The sequence below is a fragment of the Doryrhamphus excisus genome, chromosome 13 (assembly GCF_030265055.1).
Source record: "Doryrhamphus excisus isolate RoL2022-K1 chromosome 13, RoL_Dexc_1.0, whole genome shotgun sequence".
NCBI lineage: Eukaryota > Metazoa > Chordata > Actinopteri > Syngnathiformes > Syngnathidae > Doryrhamphus > Doryrhamphus excisus.
In genome coordinates, this window is record NC_080478.1 from 20,921,644 (window position 1) to 20,938,215 (window position 16,572).

Genomic DNA, 16,572 nt, shown 5'->3' on the forward strand with positions numbered 1-16,572 from the left:
CGCAACCTGTGTTTGGACCTTCCTGTGTTGTTGACATCCTACTCTTGGAGGCATTTGACAGGAAGTGGATGTTTGCCGTCGTATTGGATGAGAGCTAATTTACTTGAGCTTGGCGGCAAATTGATCTATGATGTAATGAGGTTTTTTGAAGATGTTGCAAAGCGCTGACAGCACGGCTTGATCTTCATGTAGTCATTAGCAGTGATGGCTGACAGGAGCTGCTGAAGTGCCGACAACCATGGCAACAGGCTGAAGACTTCCTGTTCTTCTTCCTGTTCCACTTTTAGTACAAAAAAAGTACAATTGATGCTTTTTGACGCTTTTTTGACTTTTTTCTACCAACTTGTAGCAGAGAGCCTGCTTGGCAAGCTTTGGCTTCTATTTGAGGTGTCCTACATCTAGCACTAGTATGTGTTACACATGCCCCCCCCCCCCCCCCCCCCCCCCCGGGCTCAAAGCATTGTGGGACAGTCAGTCCAAAGGCCTGAGGGTCCATCTTGTCGTCCAAGAAGATGCCGCTTCTTCTCCAAGATGCTACCAGCTAAAGGAGGCTAGCGGCTTGTTTGGCAGAAGGCATCTCCACGTGGCTAAAAATAGAAATGTGGAACATGACCTTCATAAGATACAGGAACATTCCTGCAGGCCAAAATCCCCAATTTAACAACAAAAGCTATTTTTAAAGCGGAATTCAAATCCTACTGAGGTAATATTATCCATACATTTATGTCAAAATGACAGCATGGTCTGCATACAATGTGATATAGCGAGGTCATTGCAAACATTTATGAAAATAAAATGGGTCCAAGAACGGAGCCCTGTGGTACTCCAGCCTGACAGTCCGCATGCGGGGATTTGACATTGCTCGTTCACAGAAATCTAATTTTGTCCAACTAGGAGTTGACCCGCACCAAACGCCCTAATTGAATAAAAGTGAACTGCTTAGCATGCTGAGGATTATTTGGCTTATTTAGATGATTAATCACTTTCAGGGTCGTGATCCATTTTTACATCATTTTTGACATAACAGACATTAATTACACTGATTGATTGGTTTTTAATTCTTAACTTCTGCTTTGGAACTGGAGTTGAAAATTGGATTAATTGGGGCCACTTTCCACACTGCAGGAACAGCAGATTAATTGACAGATTAATTAGATGCGTTATTGGGCACATCAATTAATCTTTGTGCATCTTGATTCATTTGGAATCCAGACCGAGCAGTCATGGCCAAAACTTTGGAGAATGACGCAAGTTTCAGATGTTGCTGTTCAGTGTTTTGGGATATTTCAGTCAAATATTGTTATTATTATTATTATTATTATTATTATTATTATTATTATTATTATTATTATTATTATTATTATTATTATTGGCGGCACGGCGGTCTAGTGGTTAGCGCACAGACCTCACAGCTAGGAGACCAGGGTTCAATTCCCACCCTCGGCCATCTCTGTGTGGAGTTTGCATGTTCCCCCCGTGCATGCGTGGGTTTTCTCCGGGTACTCCGGTTTCCTCCCACATTCCAAAAACATGCTAGGTTAATTAGCCACTCCAAATTGTCCATAGGTATGAATGTGAGTGTGAATGGTTGTTTGTCTATATGTGCCCTGGGATTGGCTGGCCACCAGTCCAGGGTGTACCCCACCTCCCTCCCGAAGACAGCTGGGATAGGCTCCAGCACCCCCGCGACCCTCGTGAGGAAAAAGCGGTAGAAAATGAATGAATGAATTATTATTATTATTATTATTATTATTATTATTATTATTATTATTATTATTATTATTATTATTATTATTATTATTATTATTATTATTATTATTATTATTATAATAACCCTGGCTTTTCAGTTTACCAAGGCATGCTGTCAATGCTTGGTGGAATGTGGTGGTCTCCTGGCCACGGACCTACAATGTCCATGTTTTGTTCCCCACGCCTGTTGGTGACCACTTTGGTTTTGCTTTCCTATGCTGGGAAAGCCTTGGTGTCACCAAACGGTTCTTGGGGGCTCTCAGGGCTTCTTTTGGTTCCATTGTGTATTCATGGCTGTGATCTTAGGAGAACATGTGAGTGACTCCACTCACCTGGCAACCCCAGACATGAACCATTTAAGGATGACGACCCCGGACTGAGCTTTTCTCCTGGATGGTTTTACGCCGGTCTTCAGCCGTCCAACACCTACAGTATCTCCTGCCTCAATCCCGCCGAGGAATGAACTCTCTGAGACCGTCCACGTGTTTGCTGGACTTTCTTGGTTGCCCTGAAGTGTTCTTCACGGAAACCGAAATCTCTCTCCTGGAAGTCCTTGATGATGCGTTCGATGAATGATGGCTTGAGGCGCAATCATCCGAGCAGCAATATCTTAGCCTGGGAAGCCATTTTGTTCAAAGCAGTTGAACAGAAGTTGAGACGTACCAAGAAGCGTCCTCCTTGAACTTCCTGTCTCTTATTCTCTCTCAATCAGTCAACTAAAGGCTTTTTCCTTGTCGGCAGGGAAATTAAATCTAAATGTTTTGTCGAGGGGGGGGGGGGGCGGGGGGGGTGTTAAGTTCATTTTTATGAGAAAGAGAGATTTGAATGAATTGGCGTTGGTCTTATCAACCTCCATAACGTTCAATTTGCATCATAAAAACAAAGGGAGCAGACTTAGTGAAAATTAATATTTGTGTCATTCTGAAAACCTTTGGAACTTTTGACTTCACTTATAATGGAAAAGCTGTGTAATTAAAACAATTAATGCCAAGGTCCTGATAGGATTCTAGCTGGAGTTCCCTCGTTACCTTGTGACTACAGATGTAACTTACCACCACCACTTACCTTGGGTGGGTGCAGGGTAAAAGAAATAAATTCAATGTTTTATCAGGCTAATCAATCTGTGACGTATCTCTTCCATAAAGTCCATCAACTTCCTGTTTGGCAGGATGCTCAGGTTTCTGTCAACGTTAGACTGAATCACGCTTCAAATATGAAGGTGTGGTCCGAGTTGCTGTTGGGATGTTCACCGACTAATCCCGTCTTTTGAATGGCTCATTAGCGTGAACGATGGGAATGATGGGAGTCGCAGCTGGGAATTCTTTCATTCATTTTCTAACGCTTATCCTCAGTGGTTAGAACACAGGCCTCACAGCTAGGGGACCTGAGTTCGATTCCACCCTCGGCCATCTCTGTGTGGAGTTTGCATGTTCTCCCCGTGCATGCGTGGGTTTTCTCCGGGTACTCCGGTTTCCTCCCACATTCCAAAAACATGCTAGGTTAATTAGCCACTCCAAATTGTCCATAGGTATGAATGTGAGTGTGAATGGTTGTTTGTATGTGCCCCAAGACAGCTGGGATAGGCTCCAGCACCCCCCACGACTAGCCCTTCGGGTTTGAGGTATGGGTCCCGATAGTCCTCGCTTGCATCAGTGTTTGGAGGATTTTGCCAGGCGATGTTTTTGGGATGTTTGGGATGCTTTCTGGATGAACAGCTGCTTCCAGCCCAGCTGATGATGCTGGTGTTCGGGGGCCATCTGGGGATGGCGGTTGGAGCCCATTAGCTCGTGGCTGTAGCAGGTGGAAGACAAGCCGGAGCCTATCCTAGCTGACTTCGGTTCATCCTGGACTGGATCCCGTGAAGACATCAAATTAAATTCCCATACCAGAGCCACCGGAGCGAACGGGAATGAACATTCCAGTCGCGGCTTGACGGACAAGGAGGAGTCATCGTGAATGATTCCTACAGGAAACACCAGCAGCGTCATGGCTACTAGTTTTAGCATCTTTGCTATTTCATGTTTTCTCCAGTCAATAGTCACGTCCCGCTTTTGTTGTTGGACTCCATCCAGCGTCCATCCATCATCGGCCAGCTGCTGCTTGGTGGGAGAGAGCAAATCACGAAGCAACATCAAGAATTTCATCAGCAGAGGAACGAAGGCGCCCCTTCAATTTGTTCCCGAACCACACGGGATTAAAGTCCCCACAGCTACGGAATGTTGGAGCTATTACATCTCACGGTACATCTGGTGGGACCACAAGAGGCGTGAGCAGACTACTAAAAGCCCGTCTATCACGGGACCCCCCCCCCCCCCCCAACTCAAATGTACCTAATAAAGTGGACGTGTCAAGCTCAGTGCAGATGTGATGAAACGTCCTGCCTTGAAGAACGCAAGCATCATGGGCATCATGGGCATCATGGGCATCATGGGCATCATGGGCATCATGGGCCTAAAGGGCATCATGGGCATCATGGGCATCATAGGCATCATGGGCCTCATGGGCATCATGGGCATCATGGTCATCAAGGGCATCATGGGCATCATGGGCATCATGGGCATCATGGGCATCATGGGCATCCATCATGGGCCTAATGGGCATCTTGGGCATCATGGGCCTCATGGGCATCATGGTCATCAAGGGCATCATGGGCATCATGGGCCTAATGGGCATCATGGGCATCATGGGCATCATGGGCATCCATCATGGGCATCATGGGCATCATGGGCCTAATGGGCATCATGGGCATCTTGGGCATCCATCATGGGCATCATGGGCCTCATGGGCATCATGCGCATCCATCATGGGCATCCATCATGGGCATCATGGGCATCATGGGCATCATGGGCATCATGGGCATCATGGGCATCATGGGCCTCATGGGCATCATGGGCATCATGGGCATCATGGGCATCATGGGCCTCATGGGCATCATGGGCATCATGGTCATCATGGGCATCATGGGCATCATGGGCATCATGGGCCTCATGGGCATCATGGGCATCATGGGCATCATGGGCATCATGGGCATCATGGGCATCATGGGCATCATGGGCCTAAAGGGCATCATGGGCATCATGGGCATCATAGGCATCATGGGCCTCATGGGCATCATGGTCATCAAGGGCATCATGGGCATCATGGGCATCATGGGCATCATGGGCATCATGGGCATCCATCATGGGCCTAATGGGCATCTTGGGCATCATGGGCCTCATGGGCATCATGGTCATCAAGGGCATCATGGGCATCATGGGCCTAATGGGCATCATGGGCATCATGGGCATCATGGGCATCCATCATGGGCATCATGGGCATCATGGGCCTAATGGGCATCATGGGCATCTTGGGCATCCATCATGGGCATCATGGGCCTCATGGGCATCATGCGCATCCATCATGGGCATCCATCATGGGCATCATGGGCATCATGGGCATCATGGGCATCATGGGCATCATGGGCATCATGGGCCTCATGGGCATCATGGGCATCATGGGCATCATGGGCATCATGGGCCTAATGGGCATCATGGGCATCATGGGCATCATGGGCATCCATCATGGGCATCATGGGCATCATGGGCCTAATGGGCATCATGGGCATCTTGGGCATCCATCATGGGCATCATGGGCCTCATGGGCATCATGCGCATCCATCATGGGCATCCATCATGGGCATCATGGGCATCATGGGCATCATGGGCATCATGGGCATCATGGGCATCATGGGCCTCATGGGCATCATGGGCATCATGGGCATCATGGGCATCATGGGCATCATGGGCCTCATGGGCATCATGGGCATCATGGGCATCGGCTCAGCCTTGTTTCGGCACTTAGGTGCCATTGAAGATGATGTTTTATTACATTGAACATGTCGATGTATAGATATTGTTGGATATGGATATGCATATGTATATGTATGGATATTGTTGGATATGTATATGTATATGTATATGTATATGTATGGATATTGTTGTATATGTATATGTATATGTATATGTATATGTATATGTATATGTATATGTATATGTATGTATGGATATTGCAGTGTTTCATTTCCCATTTCCACATTTGATGATCTGCTTTGTTGTCTTTAAACGCTTTAATCAGCTTCTCTGTGCCAGCCTCTCGTCAACATTTTATGACACCTAAAAGCTAAGAGGCCTCCACCGCATCTCCATCATCTTTACGAGACGCCTTACTTCATCCTGTCGTTGGAGGACACGTGCAGACGCAACCCTGACGTGTCCGTCTCCTCATCCCTGTCACATGACATGTGTCATTATGTCTTGGTTTTACTTTAAATGACATTTTTATTGTTCCTATTCATTGATTTTTTTACTATTAAAAGGAGGAGGAGTGGTTAGCGCACAGACCTCGCAGCTAGGAGACCCGAGTTCGATTCCACCCTCGGCCATCACTATGTGGAGTTTGAATGAATGAATGAAAAAACAGCAGAAATAATAGAACAATAGTTCTATACTAATATACTTGCTTGGTAATGCCTTTGCTGCATCATGCTAGGCAACAGGTGGCACGCCGTCATGCTCGCACGCCACCGCCAGCCGCTTCCTGTCGGACAATTACAATGATGAACGAGCAGGCGGCCATGCTGGCGTGCGACCGCCGGCAGCGCCGCGTTAGCATGCCGAGCATCACGGCGGTAAAAAGTCGCCAGGGTTGACATCACATGGCGAGACGTCCATTAGGACGCTCAGAGGTGGAGTGATGGCTGTCAATCATTCCACTTTCCATGACTGTCTTTGTTATGATGAACTCCTTGGCTCCCAAAGACGGATTTACTCATAAAACCCGTCTGGACTCAAGCAGGACTCAAGTCTTGATGCTAAATAATGGCCGTTTGGCCAATCGGCATTGAGGCTTCATTTGCCACAAAGTGAGCGGCTGTGAGCTGCTGCTCGCCGCCAACTTTGTTGTCCGTTTAATGGCCACAAGTTGAGCCCCGGCTTATTGAATTCCATGGTTATATGGATGCATATTTCCCCATTCCGGCGTAGTACCATCAACCTGTGGTCTGCATAATGCAACAGGGCCGGGGATGCAATTACTCTGCTGTGGTGTTCATCTCTTAATTTCCCCCGTGGTTGATTAGCGCGAATATCCTTATGGCCGCTAAAAGGCTGCAGTGCGGTCCAGTCGAGTAAACATTGCATGTCCACCATGTTGTTCTCCTGTAATATTACGTCATTGTTTCCTGTGCTGCTGTTGCCGCGGTGATTTATGAGCGCCACAACTTCCTGTTTTCTTTGCCTCCAGTCGCAAACGTGCTCGGCCAAATGAAAACATCAGTCAGTCGGAGTGCGACACCCTAAATAAACCCCGACTGCTCGCCTCATGCATATTTAAACGGCGGCTAGTCGACGTTAGCTCGCGTCTCCTTCTGGAATCTTTGGGAAAAAAGTTGAGATCATTAATTCCAATCTTCGTGTGCGGTCGGCACTGAAATGAATGCTGGCGACGTCACGAGCAGCCGTACTTCAGACACTCCCTCTGTCAACGTAAACGTAGTAGTACTTCACTGGTATTTCATCACATTAGGCGTGTGGAGTAGTTTTACGTGAAATATTCCATTAGTTCCCGAGAGAGAGAATCATCACCTTGAGAGCTTTTACACCAGCGTCTTCATACGTCCACATTAACTTGGACTCCTCACGTTTTATGGTCGCCGTAGTGACCTGCACCACCTTCACCATCATCAACATCATCATCATCACAGCAGCAGCTTGCCAGGTCACGTTCACGTGTGTGATCACATGACCACATGAGATGGCGTCTACACAATCACTTTGTTATAAGTGCTTAATAAGTATTTCACCTTGCAAGTTCTAATACAAATGTCATACTTCATTTCGGACTTTTTACAAAAGCCGCCCCTCTCGATACCGAAAAGACCAGTGATGGGAATAACGGCGTTTAAAACTTTTTCCAGTAACGGGTAATCTAACTAATTTGTTTTACTGTCAGCATAACGCCATTACCATTTTCTACACCCCGTTACTGCATGTTACTGAAGCCGCCTAAAAATATATATCACCGACTTCATAACTAATATGCAGCGCAGTGACAAGGGGGGGGGGACATAACCACATAAGCAATGAGGATTGGCTCAGGTTTTAGTAAAGTTGCGTTTTCGTCCAATTAGAGAACTTGGGTGGGCGGGTGTTTAGCGCACATAAGCAATGAGGATTGGCTAAGGTTTAGTAAAATGTGTCTTCGTCCAATCAGAGAACTTGGGTGGGCGGGTCTTTAGATCACATAAGCAATGAGGATTGGCTAAGGTTTAGTAAAATGTGTCTTCGTCCAATCAGAGAACTTGGGTGGGCGGGTCTTTAGATCACATAAGCAACGAGATTGGCTAAGGTTTAGTAAAATGTGTCTTCGTCCAATCAGAGAACTTAAGTGGGCGGGTGTTTAGCACACATAAGCAATGATGATTGGCTAAGGTTTAGTAAAATGTGTCTTCGTCCAATCAGAGAACTTGAGTGGGCGGGTGTTTAGATCACATAAGCAACATGATTGGCTAAGGTTTAGTCAGCGAGTGTTTTTAGAGCACGTCCAAAGTGCGATAGCGAGAGATGGCGAGTGAGGAGGACGCCAGTGAGAAGACAGCGTTTGCCAAATGGAAGTACAGACACTACTTCAACCTCGTTGATGTCAAAGGTAAAATGTACATTATGTCCCCGAAATAAAAACTTTGTCCACGTCTTGTGTGAGCAACTGAAACCCACAGAAACACCTGTCGACTGCAATAAATACAAACCTCTGTAATGGTAATGGTAATGGTAATTGCTGTGGGGGTCCCCAAACATTGTGGTTGTTTGACCAAAGTCCTCCCTGAGTTGCGTGCAACGTGGAGTTAGGCTTCTTCCATCTTGTTCCATCACACCTCCCCCTCCAAAGTCAGCAGGGGGTCATATACTTATTTTCCCGGTGTGTATTTTCAGTTCCCCACATTGTGACCACGAACTTACTGGACTTGAATCAGACTTTTCCATGCGCCCACTCGCCGCCCCGTAACCATGGCAACCTCCAGGCTGGCATCACTTTGAACCCGAGACTCATTATCACCTGCGGCAACGCTGCTGCCTTCACACTCGTTAGCTAGAACGACTTGAGCGTGAAGTGACCTTTCCTACTTAGGAACCAACTTTTAGACGTAATAAGACAAGGACGGCGATGAGTCCATTGGTGGCCCTGAAGGCGCAAGACACCTTAACATGGCCAAACCATTTCATACGGACCTGCAAAAAAGGAGGGAAAAGAGTATCCGGTGTATCCTTGCTGATTCTTCAACTGAATTTAAAAAAAAATGCCAGGATCTTGAACAAGGTCCTGATAGGATTCTAGCTGGAGTTCCCTAGTTACCTTGTTCCCTTCTTTCATGACTTCATTTACCAATGGTATGCCTCATGCTAGGCAGCTGTGACTACAGATGTAACTTACCACCAGCACCAAGAAGTGCTTAGGGTGGGTACAGGGTAAAACAAATGAATGTTATATCAGGCTCTTCCATCTGTGACGTATGTCTTCCATAAACTTTTCATGATTTACTATTCAGGACCCCACAAATTCATTTTATCAAAGCATTATTTGTTTTTTGTGGGAAAACTCACCATTTTGTGCTTCTAATTGCCATAATTGGTGCATTTATTGGTAGAAAACTCATTTGCACTCGATTGGTAAAGCTGCAGAACTCGCTGGGGGGAGCGGGGGTGGTAGGGGCTAGGGGCTGGGGGCTGGGGGCTGGGGGGTGTCTTTCAATCAGCTTGATATTTGCACACGGATGTCCAAACCAAACGTTGGTGAGTCAGTCTTGGGGTGTTACTAATACACTGCGTGTATCCAACTGTGTTTGTGACTTGGGTAACGTGCCTGTTAGCATGCTAGTGTTAGCATGCTATCACCTGGAAACAGGAAGCGGACGTCATCGACTCCCAGCTCTGTCACCTGCCAATCACGACGACAGCATTTGACTCTTTACTAACTAACAATAGTTACACCACAAGAATAACTCACCATGGGGCCAAACAAAGCTGACATTCAATGTTTATTACCTCATTTGTTGTGTATATGCATTTGGAATGTTTTATACACAGTTCTAATTGCTGTATCTTATGTTTCGATGTCTGGACCATAGATGGATAGATGGATGGATAGATAGATAGACTTCCTTTGTCGTTTCACAGCAGTGAAATTGTCAACAATGACATAAAAATAGCATTCAATGTTAATGATTAAAAAAAAAACCAAACCTAAACCAAATTGATTGGATTGACCTCATTTCCAATAGAATGAATTGATCACCAAAACTAAGGTTCCACTGTGCTTTTCCGCAGCGCTTTGTCATAGAAAAGCTTATTGTCTGTGACCCTGTAAACAAACCCCCACTCTGCTTTGTACCTATGATTACCATCATGACCCGTACATCACCAGAGTCTAAAAATAGCATCTAGAACTTTCATGTTAAAGGTTTTAAAAAAGAACCTGGCTACACGGTAACGACCCGCGTATGACTAGAGCAGGGGTCGGCAACCTTTACTATGAAAAGAGCCATTTCACCCACTTGCCCACTAAAGAAAAATAGCCTGGAGCCGCAAAACGTTGTATGTTTAAAACAACATTGGAGGGAAAAAAAAGACGAGTTGGAGTACTCTTGCTAGTACTGGAGATAAACTTTTGTTTTTAAATGAGCTCTAATTTATTTTTTAGAATCGTCAAATAACTCATTAATAATAATTAATAACTCAAATAACTCAAAGTATTACTCATTTCCCTTCATGTTAACCTGTCAGAGAGAACTGGATAGCATCCTGTCTGCTCATTCAGTCACCAGTCAGAACTCAGTCAGGATGCATTCATGGTCTCACACAAAGTTGGATTTTTGTAAACTCATAACAAAGACGTGCATTTTCACCACACGGGTGCTAAAAAATATTCAAGCATTGCAAAGGGAGCCGCAACAAAGAGGCTGGAGAGCCACATGCGGCTCTGGAGCCGCGGGTTGCTGACCCCTGGACTAGAGTCTGTCGCTTCACAAACCATGGGAATTATTGCGCTAAAAATAGCATTCCGTGTTAAAGGTTAAAAAAAACAAACCTAAAGCTTCACAGGATGTAGTTTGGTTATTTGTGGTGGAAAAGATCTTCTCCTCCCAGGAGATGTTTCCTCATTTCATCCTGGCTGTGCACGCCGTCGTTAATTTAGGGAAAGTGTTCATCCTCCGGCTAGCTAACAATTAACAATAACCCAGCAGGGGGGGGGGGGGAGGGGGCAGGGGGTCTTGGTCTCTACCTGCTCCCAGGCTGGATGAGCAGCAGACGTGGAGGTTCAGGTCAGGAGGGAGTACAGATGAAGTGTCAGGTATTGATTGTGCCGGAGGTCATTTAAGTGGGAATAAGCGCCGGCTGCCTGGTGGGGGTTTCAGGGTGTAATTAGCCAGGAAGAGGAGCCAGAGGAGAAGCTGGCGCCTCACAGGCTGGGGGGTTGGGGGAATGGGGGGGCTGTATCATTTACATCCGCAAAGTCAACACTGACTGATGTCTGTCACAGGAAGTCACGACACAAGATGATTGTTCCTGGTATTCCTGGTAAGACGTTTGCATAACAGTGAGTGGTTCTTCTCTGCTGTCTTCAGATCATCTTCCGCAAGATCAGCGAGGTGAAGAAGGAGGAGGAGGAGCGCCAGCGAGCCAAGAACGAGGTGCAGCTCACCATCCCTCAGGATCATCCCGTCCGCAAGCTTTTCCAGAAATTCAAGCAGCAGAAGGAGCTGCGGAACCAAGGCGCCGCCGCCGCCGCCGCCACCGCCGCCACCACCAGCGCCGCCTTGCATCCGGACCCGGACAAGAACCAGCACCTGCACCCCCACAGCCTGCAGCTGGGCCACTCCAGCCTGCAACACTCCCTGCCGCCCAGCCTGCGGCGGGCGCACCTGCAGAACGGAGCCCCGCCCAGCAGCAGCGTGCTCACCGTGTCTCAGGTGGTCTACAGCGAGACCCCCGCCAAGCAGAATACCGCGCTGGACCTACGGCCCGGCGATCCGAGCGTCACCTTGAAGGTGTGCACCAGTCCCCCGCTCAGGACCGGGGGCTGGATGCGTCTGAAAAGCAACATGGCGCCCGCCGAGGCCCGCCACGTTGACGGGCTGAGCAACAAGGCCGTTTCCGTGGAGATGCTCTCCCAGGAGGTCAAAGTTCAAGAGGGAGGGCGGAGCGGGGACATAGAGGAGGGGGGCGTGTCCGGCGCCAACCCGTTGCGTAAGACCGACTCGTGCGACAGCGGCATAACCAAGAGCGAGTTACGCATCGACCGTGCCGGGGAGGTGCGCACCCCCGCCGCCGCCACCCCGCTCCTGCACAGCCCCCCCTCGCTGGCGTCCCCTCACCCCTTCTGCCCCGTCCCCGAGCAGGCCCTGCAGGCGGCGCTGCACGAGACCCGGCTGGAGCTCCGGGAGAACATCCACAGTCTGGGGGGGCGTCTGGGGGCGCTGGAGGGTCAGGTGGCCGAGATCATAAAACTCCTCTCAGACAAGCGCAGGGTGACTACGGCGCCCCCGGCCGCCCCGGCCCCGGCCCCCACCCCGAAGACCAAAGTACGACGGCAAGACATTTTTACGGTTTCCAGGCCGGTCTCGCCGGACTCTGAAGACAGCTGAGCCAGCGAGGTGGACGAACCAGACCCCCGGAATCCTGGGTCCAGGCTCCTGGGTCCTGGGTCCACGTTGCTGCTAAACGTTTGCACACTGATTGTACATACCCGTCTATGCATGTCCAGCTGGATTCTGGCCTGCCACACACACACACACACACACACACACACACACACACACACACTCGGTGCATGCAGAGGAACGTTTAATGGACGTCAAACACGTTTTTCAGACGTGGACATCCAGGGTTAGCATACTGGTAGCGCTACAAAGACGGAAGGAGCATGTCTCAAAGTCTGCCCTCTCTTTCACTTCTTCTTGTTGCCTGCTACGTGAAATACTACATCAGCCCAAAGATTGACGTGTCTTTTCTATATCGATTAACCATCCTGTCTACTTCTGGTGGCGCTCACGTCCTCTGCTAAAAAGGTTTGTTAGCGTTAGCTCGCATGGAGCAGCGAGAGCATCCCAGAGAAACGCTAGGTTATTTTTATACGCTAATAACGATACACTGAAACACAATATTAGCTACAAGTCATCCAAGTACGAGTCACTGTCATAGACCTTCCATTAGGAGCACCTCAAGGCTCCCCTTTAGGTCCCTTTTGTAGTCATTGTACTTTATATACTGTACATTTATATAGCTAACACACAAACGCTATGACAGGAAATGAAACCAGTATGAAACCATACTGTGTTCACACTGCAGGGTATGTTACTTTGTTACTTTGTTACTTTGTTATTTTGTTACTTTGTTACTTTGCTACTTTGTTACTTTGCTACTTTGTTACTTTGTTACTTTGTTACTTTGTTACTTTGCTACTTTGCTACTTTACTTTGTTACTTTGTTACTTTGCTACTTTACTTTGTTACTTTGCTACTTTGTTACTTTGCTACTTTGTTACTTTGCTACTTTGTTACTTTGTTACTTTGTTGCTTTGCTACTTTGTTACTTTGCTACTTTGCTACTTTGTTATTTTGTTACTTTGCTATTTTGTTACTTTGCTACTTTTTTACTTTGTTACTTTGTTACTTTGTTACTTTGCTACTTTGTTACTTTGTTACTTTGCTACTTTGTTACTTTGTTATTTTGCTACTTTGTTACTTTGTTACTTTGCTACTTTGCTACTTTGTTACTTTGTTACTTTGTTACTTTGCTACTTTGTTACTTTGTTACTTTGTTACTTTGCTACTTTGTTACTTTGCTACTTTGTTACTTTGTTACTTTGTTACTTTGTTACTTTGTTACTTTGTTACTCTGTTACTCGTTTTGGATTTGATTTTGATGCCAAAATATTTGCGTGGATGACGACAACGTGAGTCGCTTCACTGACACCATCCATTTTGTGGGTTTGAATCTGGATCTGGATTTGAATCATCTGTGTGGAATTTGCATGTTCTCCCCGTGCGAGCGTGGGGTTTCTCCGGTTACCCCCCCCCCCCCCCCACCCGACCCCCCCCAATTCCAAAAACGTGCACATTAGGTTGATTGGCGACTGTAAATTGTCCAGGTATGAATGTGAGTGTGTGATTGGTTGTCTACATGTGCTCTGTGATTGGCTGGGATAGGCTCCAGCATAGGAAATGAATGGCTAGATGGACCTGCAGTGTGAACGTAGCCTAGCTGTCTCGAGTTGACTGATTGACAGGGGGCGGGCATTTGCTGTCCAGTTGATGCTCTTGCTGCTTCCTGTGTGGAGGTCCATTTCGAAACCACCACCCCCCCCCTCCCCCCCAATTTGGCTATGCATTCCTCTGCGTGTGACAAATGACAGGAAGTACTTAGTGTAGCTAGCGTGCTACGGAGCAGAGCGATGGCGTTTGTTTGCCTTGCGTCGTCCTCATGTCGACTTGAAGTCACCTTGCAAAGTTTTAAGGCACAATTAACAAACATGCCGCTTTGTCGTTCAAACGCCAAACCAGTCGGGCCGACATATTAGCTTCAAGCTAACCCCCCCCCAATTGCTATGTCCCTGATCTGGCTTTCAGTACTCCATTGAAAGGAGGAACGGCGCCGCCTGCTGGTTGTTCATGCTGTGGTCCTCTGAGTGCCTCCTCTGCCACAGCGAGGGGTGTGTAGGAGGAGGTAAGTGCCTTGCTCAGTGGCTCCTCGGCAGCATTTTATTTTTGTAATATTGTGACGCTCTTGAAGATTGAAAGGTGGTGCAGAGCTATGCAAGTCTTATTCATCAACACAGATTGATTGTGATGGATCGGTTCCTGGTTTCATAAGCTAACGTTAGCTGCTAAGAGATTATAGCTAGGTGTGTTTGAACAACGTAGTAGCATGCTGTTTATATTTACCACCCTAATTGGACTGGATGTCAACGTTAGCTAGCGTCTCATCATGTAGCATCCATTCCTTAGTTCTTATCTGCAGCATGCTAATGTGCTAAATGGGGTTTTGTTCAAAATAATGTCGAATATTCCAAGCTAATATTGATATCGTTGACCTCGAGCTTTACATGAAGTTGGACAAAGACGTGAAACTAGCTAGCGGGGTCGGTGAACTCTTGTTAGCATTGTTAGCTCATCAAGCTAACAGAGTTTGCCCTCCTTTTCCTGCCTCCAACTTTTCTACTAGAACGCTTGCATCTCAGTTGAAAGGACGCGATTATATTTGAAGACGTTCCACCAGAAACAATCAGATTTCCTTTGAGTGGAGAAACATTTACTCTGGTTTTCATTTCCAGCCATCCGGTCTTGATAAAAACTAATTGAGCTTCCAACATCCCAGAATATTCATTTCTAGGATGATGTAAATAGGAAATATATCACAAAGAATACAACTTATACTTTTACACACACTTTGAAAAGAAGCATTTTCGAATATTTCCTTTTGACAAGCACTTGAATGTTGTATCTTTTTTAAGAATATATATATATATATATGTTTCTATTGACTGTTTTTTTTAAGAAATGCTATCTATGACGTCGGGGATGCAGAGGTCATGCACGTTGTTGCTTTTGGAAATTCTAGTTGCTTTCTTTGCATGTCTTCTGCAAGATGGTTGATGTTTGAATGCTAGCAGTGAAAAGATCTCAACACATTTCCACCTCCTGGCCGACACGCCGGCTGTGGGTCAAATGGAACACTTGGACCCGTACCCGTACGCTCCGTAAGTAAGACCACGTAGCGCTGGCCCCAATCTGTACTCCTACCTGAAACCTTGATTTGCGGTGGAACTTTAACTCATTCAATCCCAACCATTTTGGAAAAGCCGTTCATCTCGGTTCCGGACTGTTTTTGATAGTTTTGACAAAGTGCTCTTTTATTGTGGAATTGCATCATCACCTCTCTTTGCCTCTAGCGCAAAAAAACATATATACTGTTTTTTCCAGACTATAAGTCACACTTTTTTTCATAGGTTGGCTGTTCCTGCCACTTATACTCCAGAGCGACTTATACATGAAAAAAGTGTTTATGTTCCATAAACACTGGACACCTTTTGTGTTCATGTTTATTTTTAGTGTAGCTGAATTAGCATTGTGTTAGCATATCTTACACCTATTCAGCCTGTTCTCTATTCTTTTATTGTTACAACTTGCCTTCCAAGAGGACCTAATGTCTGTTTTGGTCAAGTACTTTGGAAAATAAATTACCCAAAAAATGCCACCTATATTCCAGTACGACTTATGTATGTTTTTTCTACCTAATGATGCATTTTTGGCCTTGTGTGACTTATACTCCAGTGTGACTTATAGTCCAGAAAATACGGTAGTTACAACCGACGAAAAACAAGGCAATTTTTCGGCATAGGAAATCATGTAAATCCAATGAATCTGTTACAAAAATACATTTTCTATAAAACAATGATCGTTTTATAGTCATGAATGCCAAATGGATGGTACTTGGACGGTACTGATGCAAACTTCCTGTACATCCTGGCGAGATGGAATTCGTTAGTGTTTGTCATTGCTGGCACTTTGGCCCCATGGCGGGTTATTGAACAGTCACACCCAATGTGAGGGTGACCAAAAGGTTCCCTTATAGTTCGATGTCTGCTCCGTCACATTGCACAAAGTTCATCACGTCACCGGGGAGGCCTGGAGGTGGTAGATGAGAGATTACCACCAGCAGGGAACTGAGTGGACCATGCAGGGACACGTTTGACTTGTTTAGACAGGTGACGTGTGCATTTGCCCCGGGA

At 46.5% G+C, this 16,572-nt stretch overlaps 1 protein-coding gene across 1 annotated transcript in view; it reads left to right on the plus strand.

Annotated features, from left to right (window-relative positions):
* The window catches only part of LOC131140068 (potassium voltage-gated channel subfamily H member 5-like), a 53,874-nt gene extending 40,550 nt beyond the window's left edge, over positions 1 to 13,324 (plus strand). Inside the window, exon 14 of the mRNA XM_058090157.1 lies at positions 11,408 to 13,324. Coding sequence (XP_057946140.1) covers positions 11,408 to 12,427 — 1,020 coding nt within the window. The 3' untranslated portion in view covers positions 12,428 to 13,324. The remainder of the gene's footprint in view (positions 1 to 11,407) is intronic.
* The last annotated feature ends 3,248 nt before the right edge of the window (positions 13,325 to 16,572 follow it).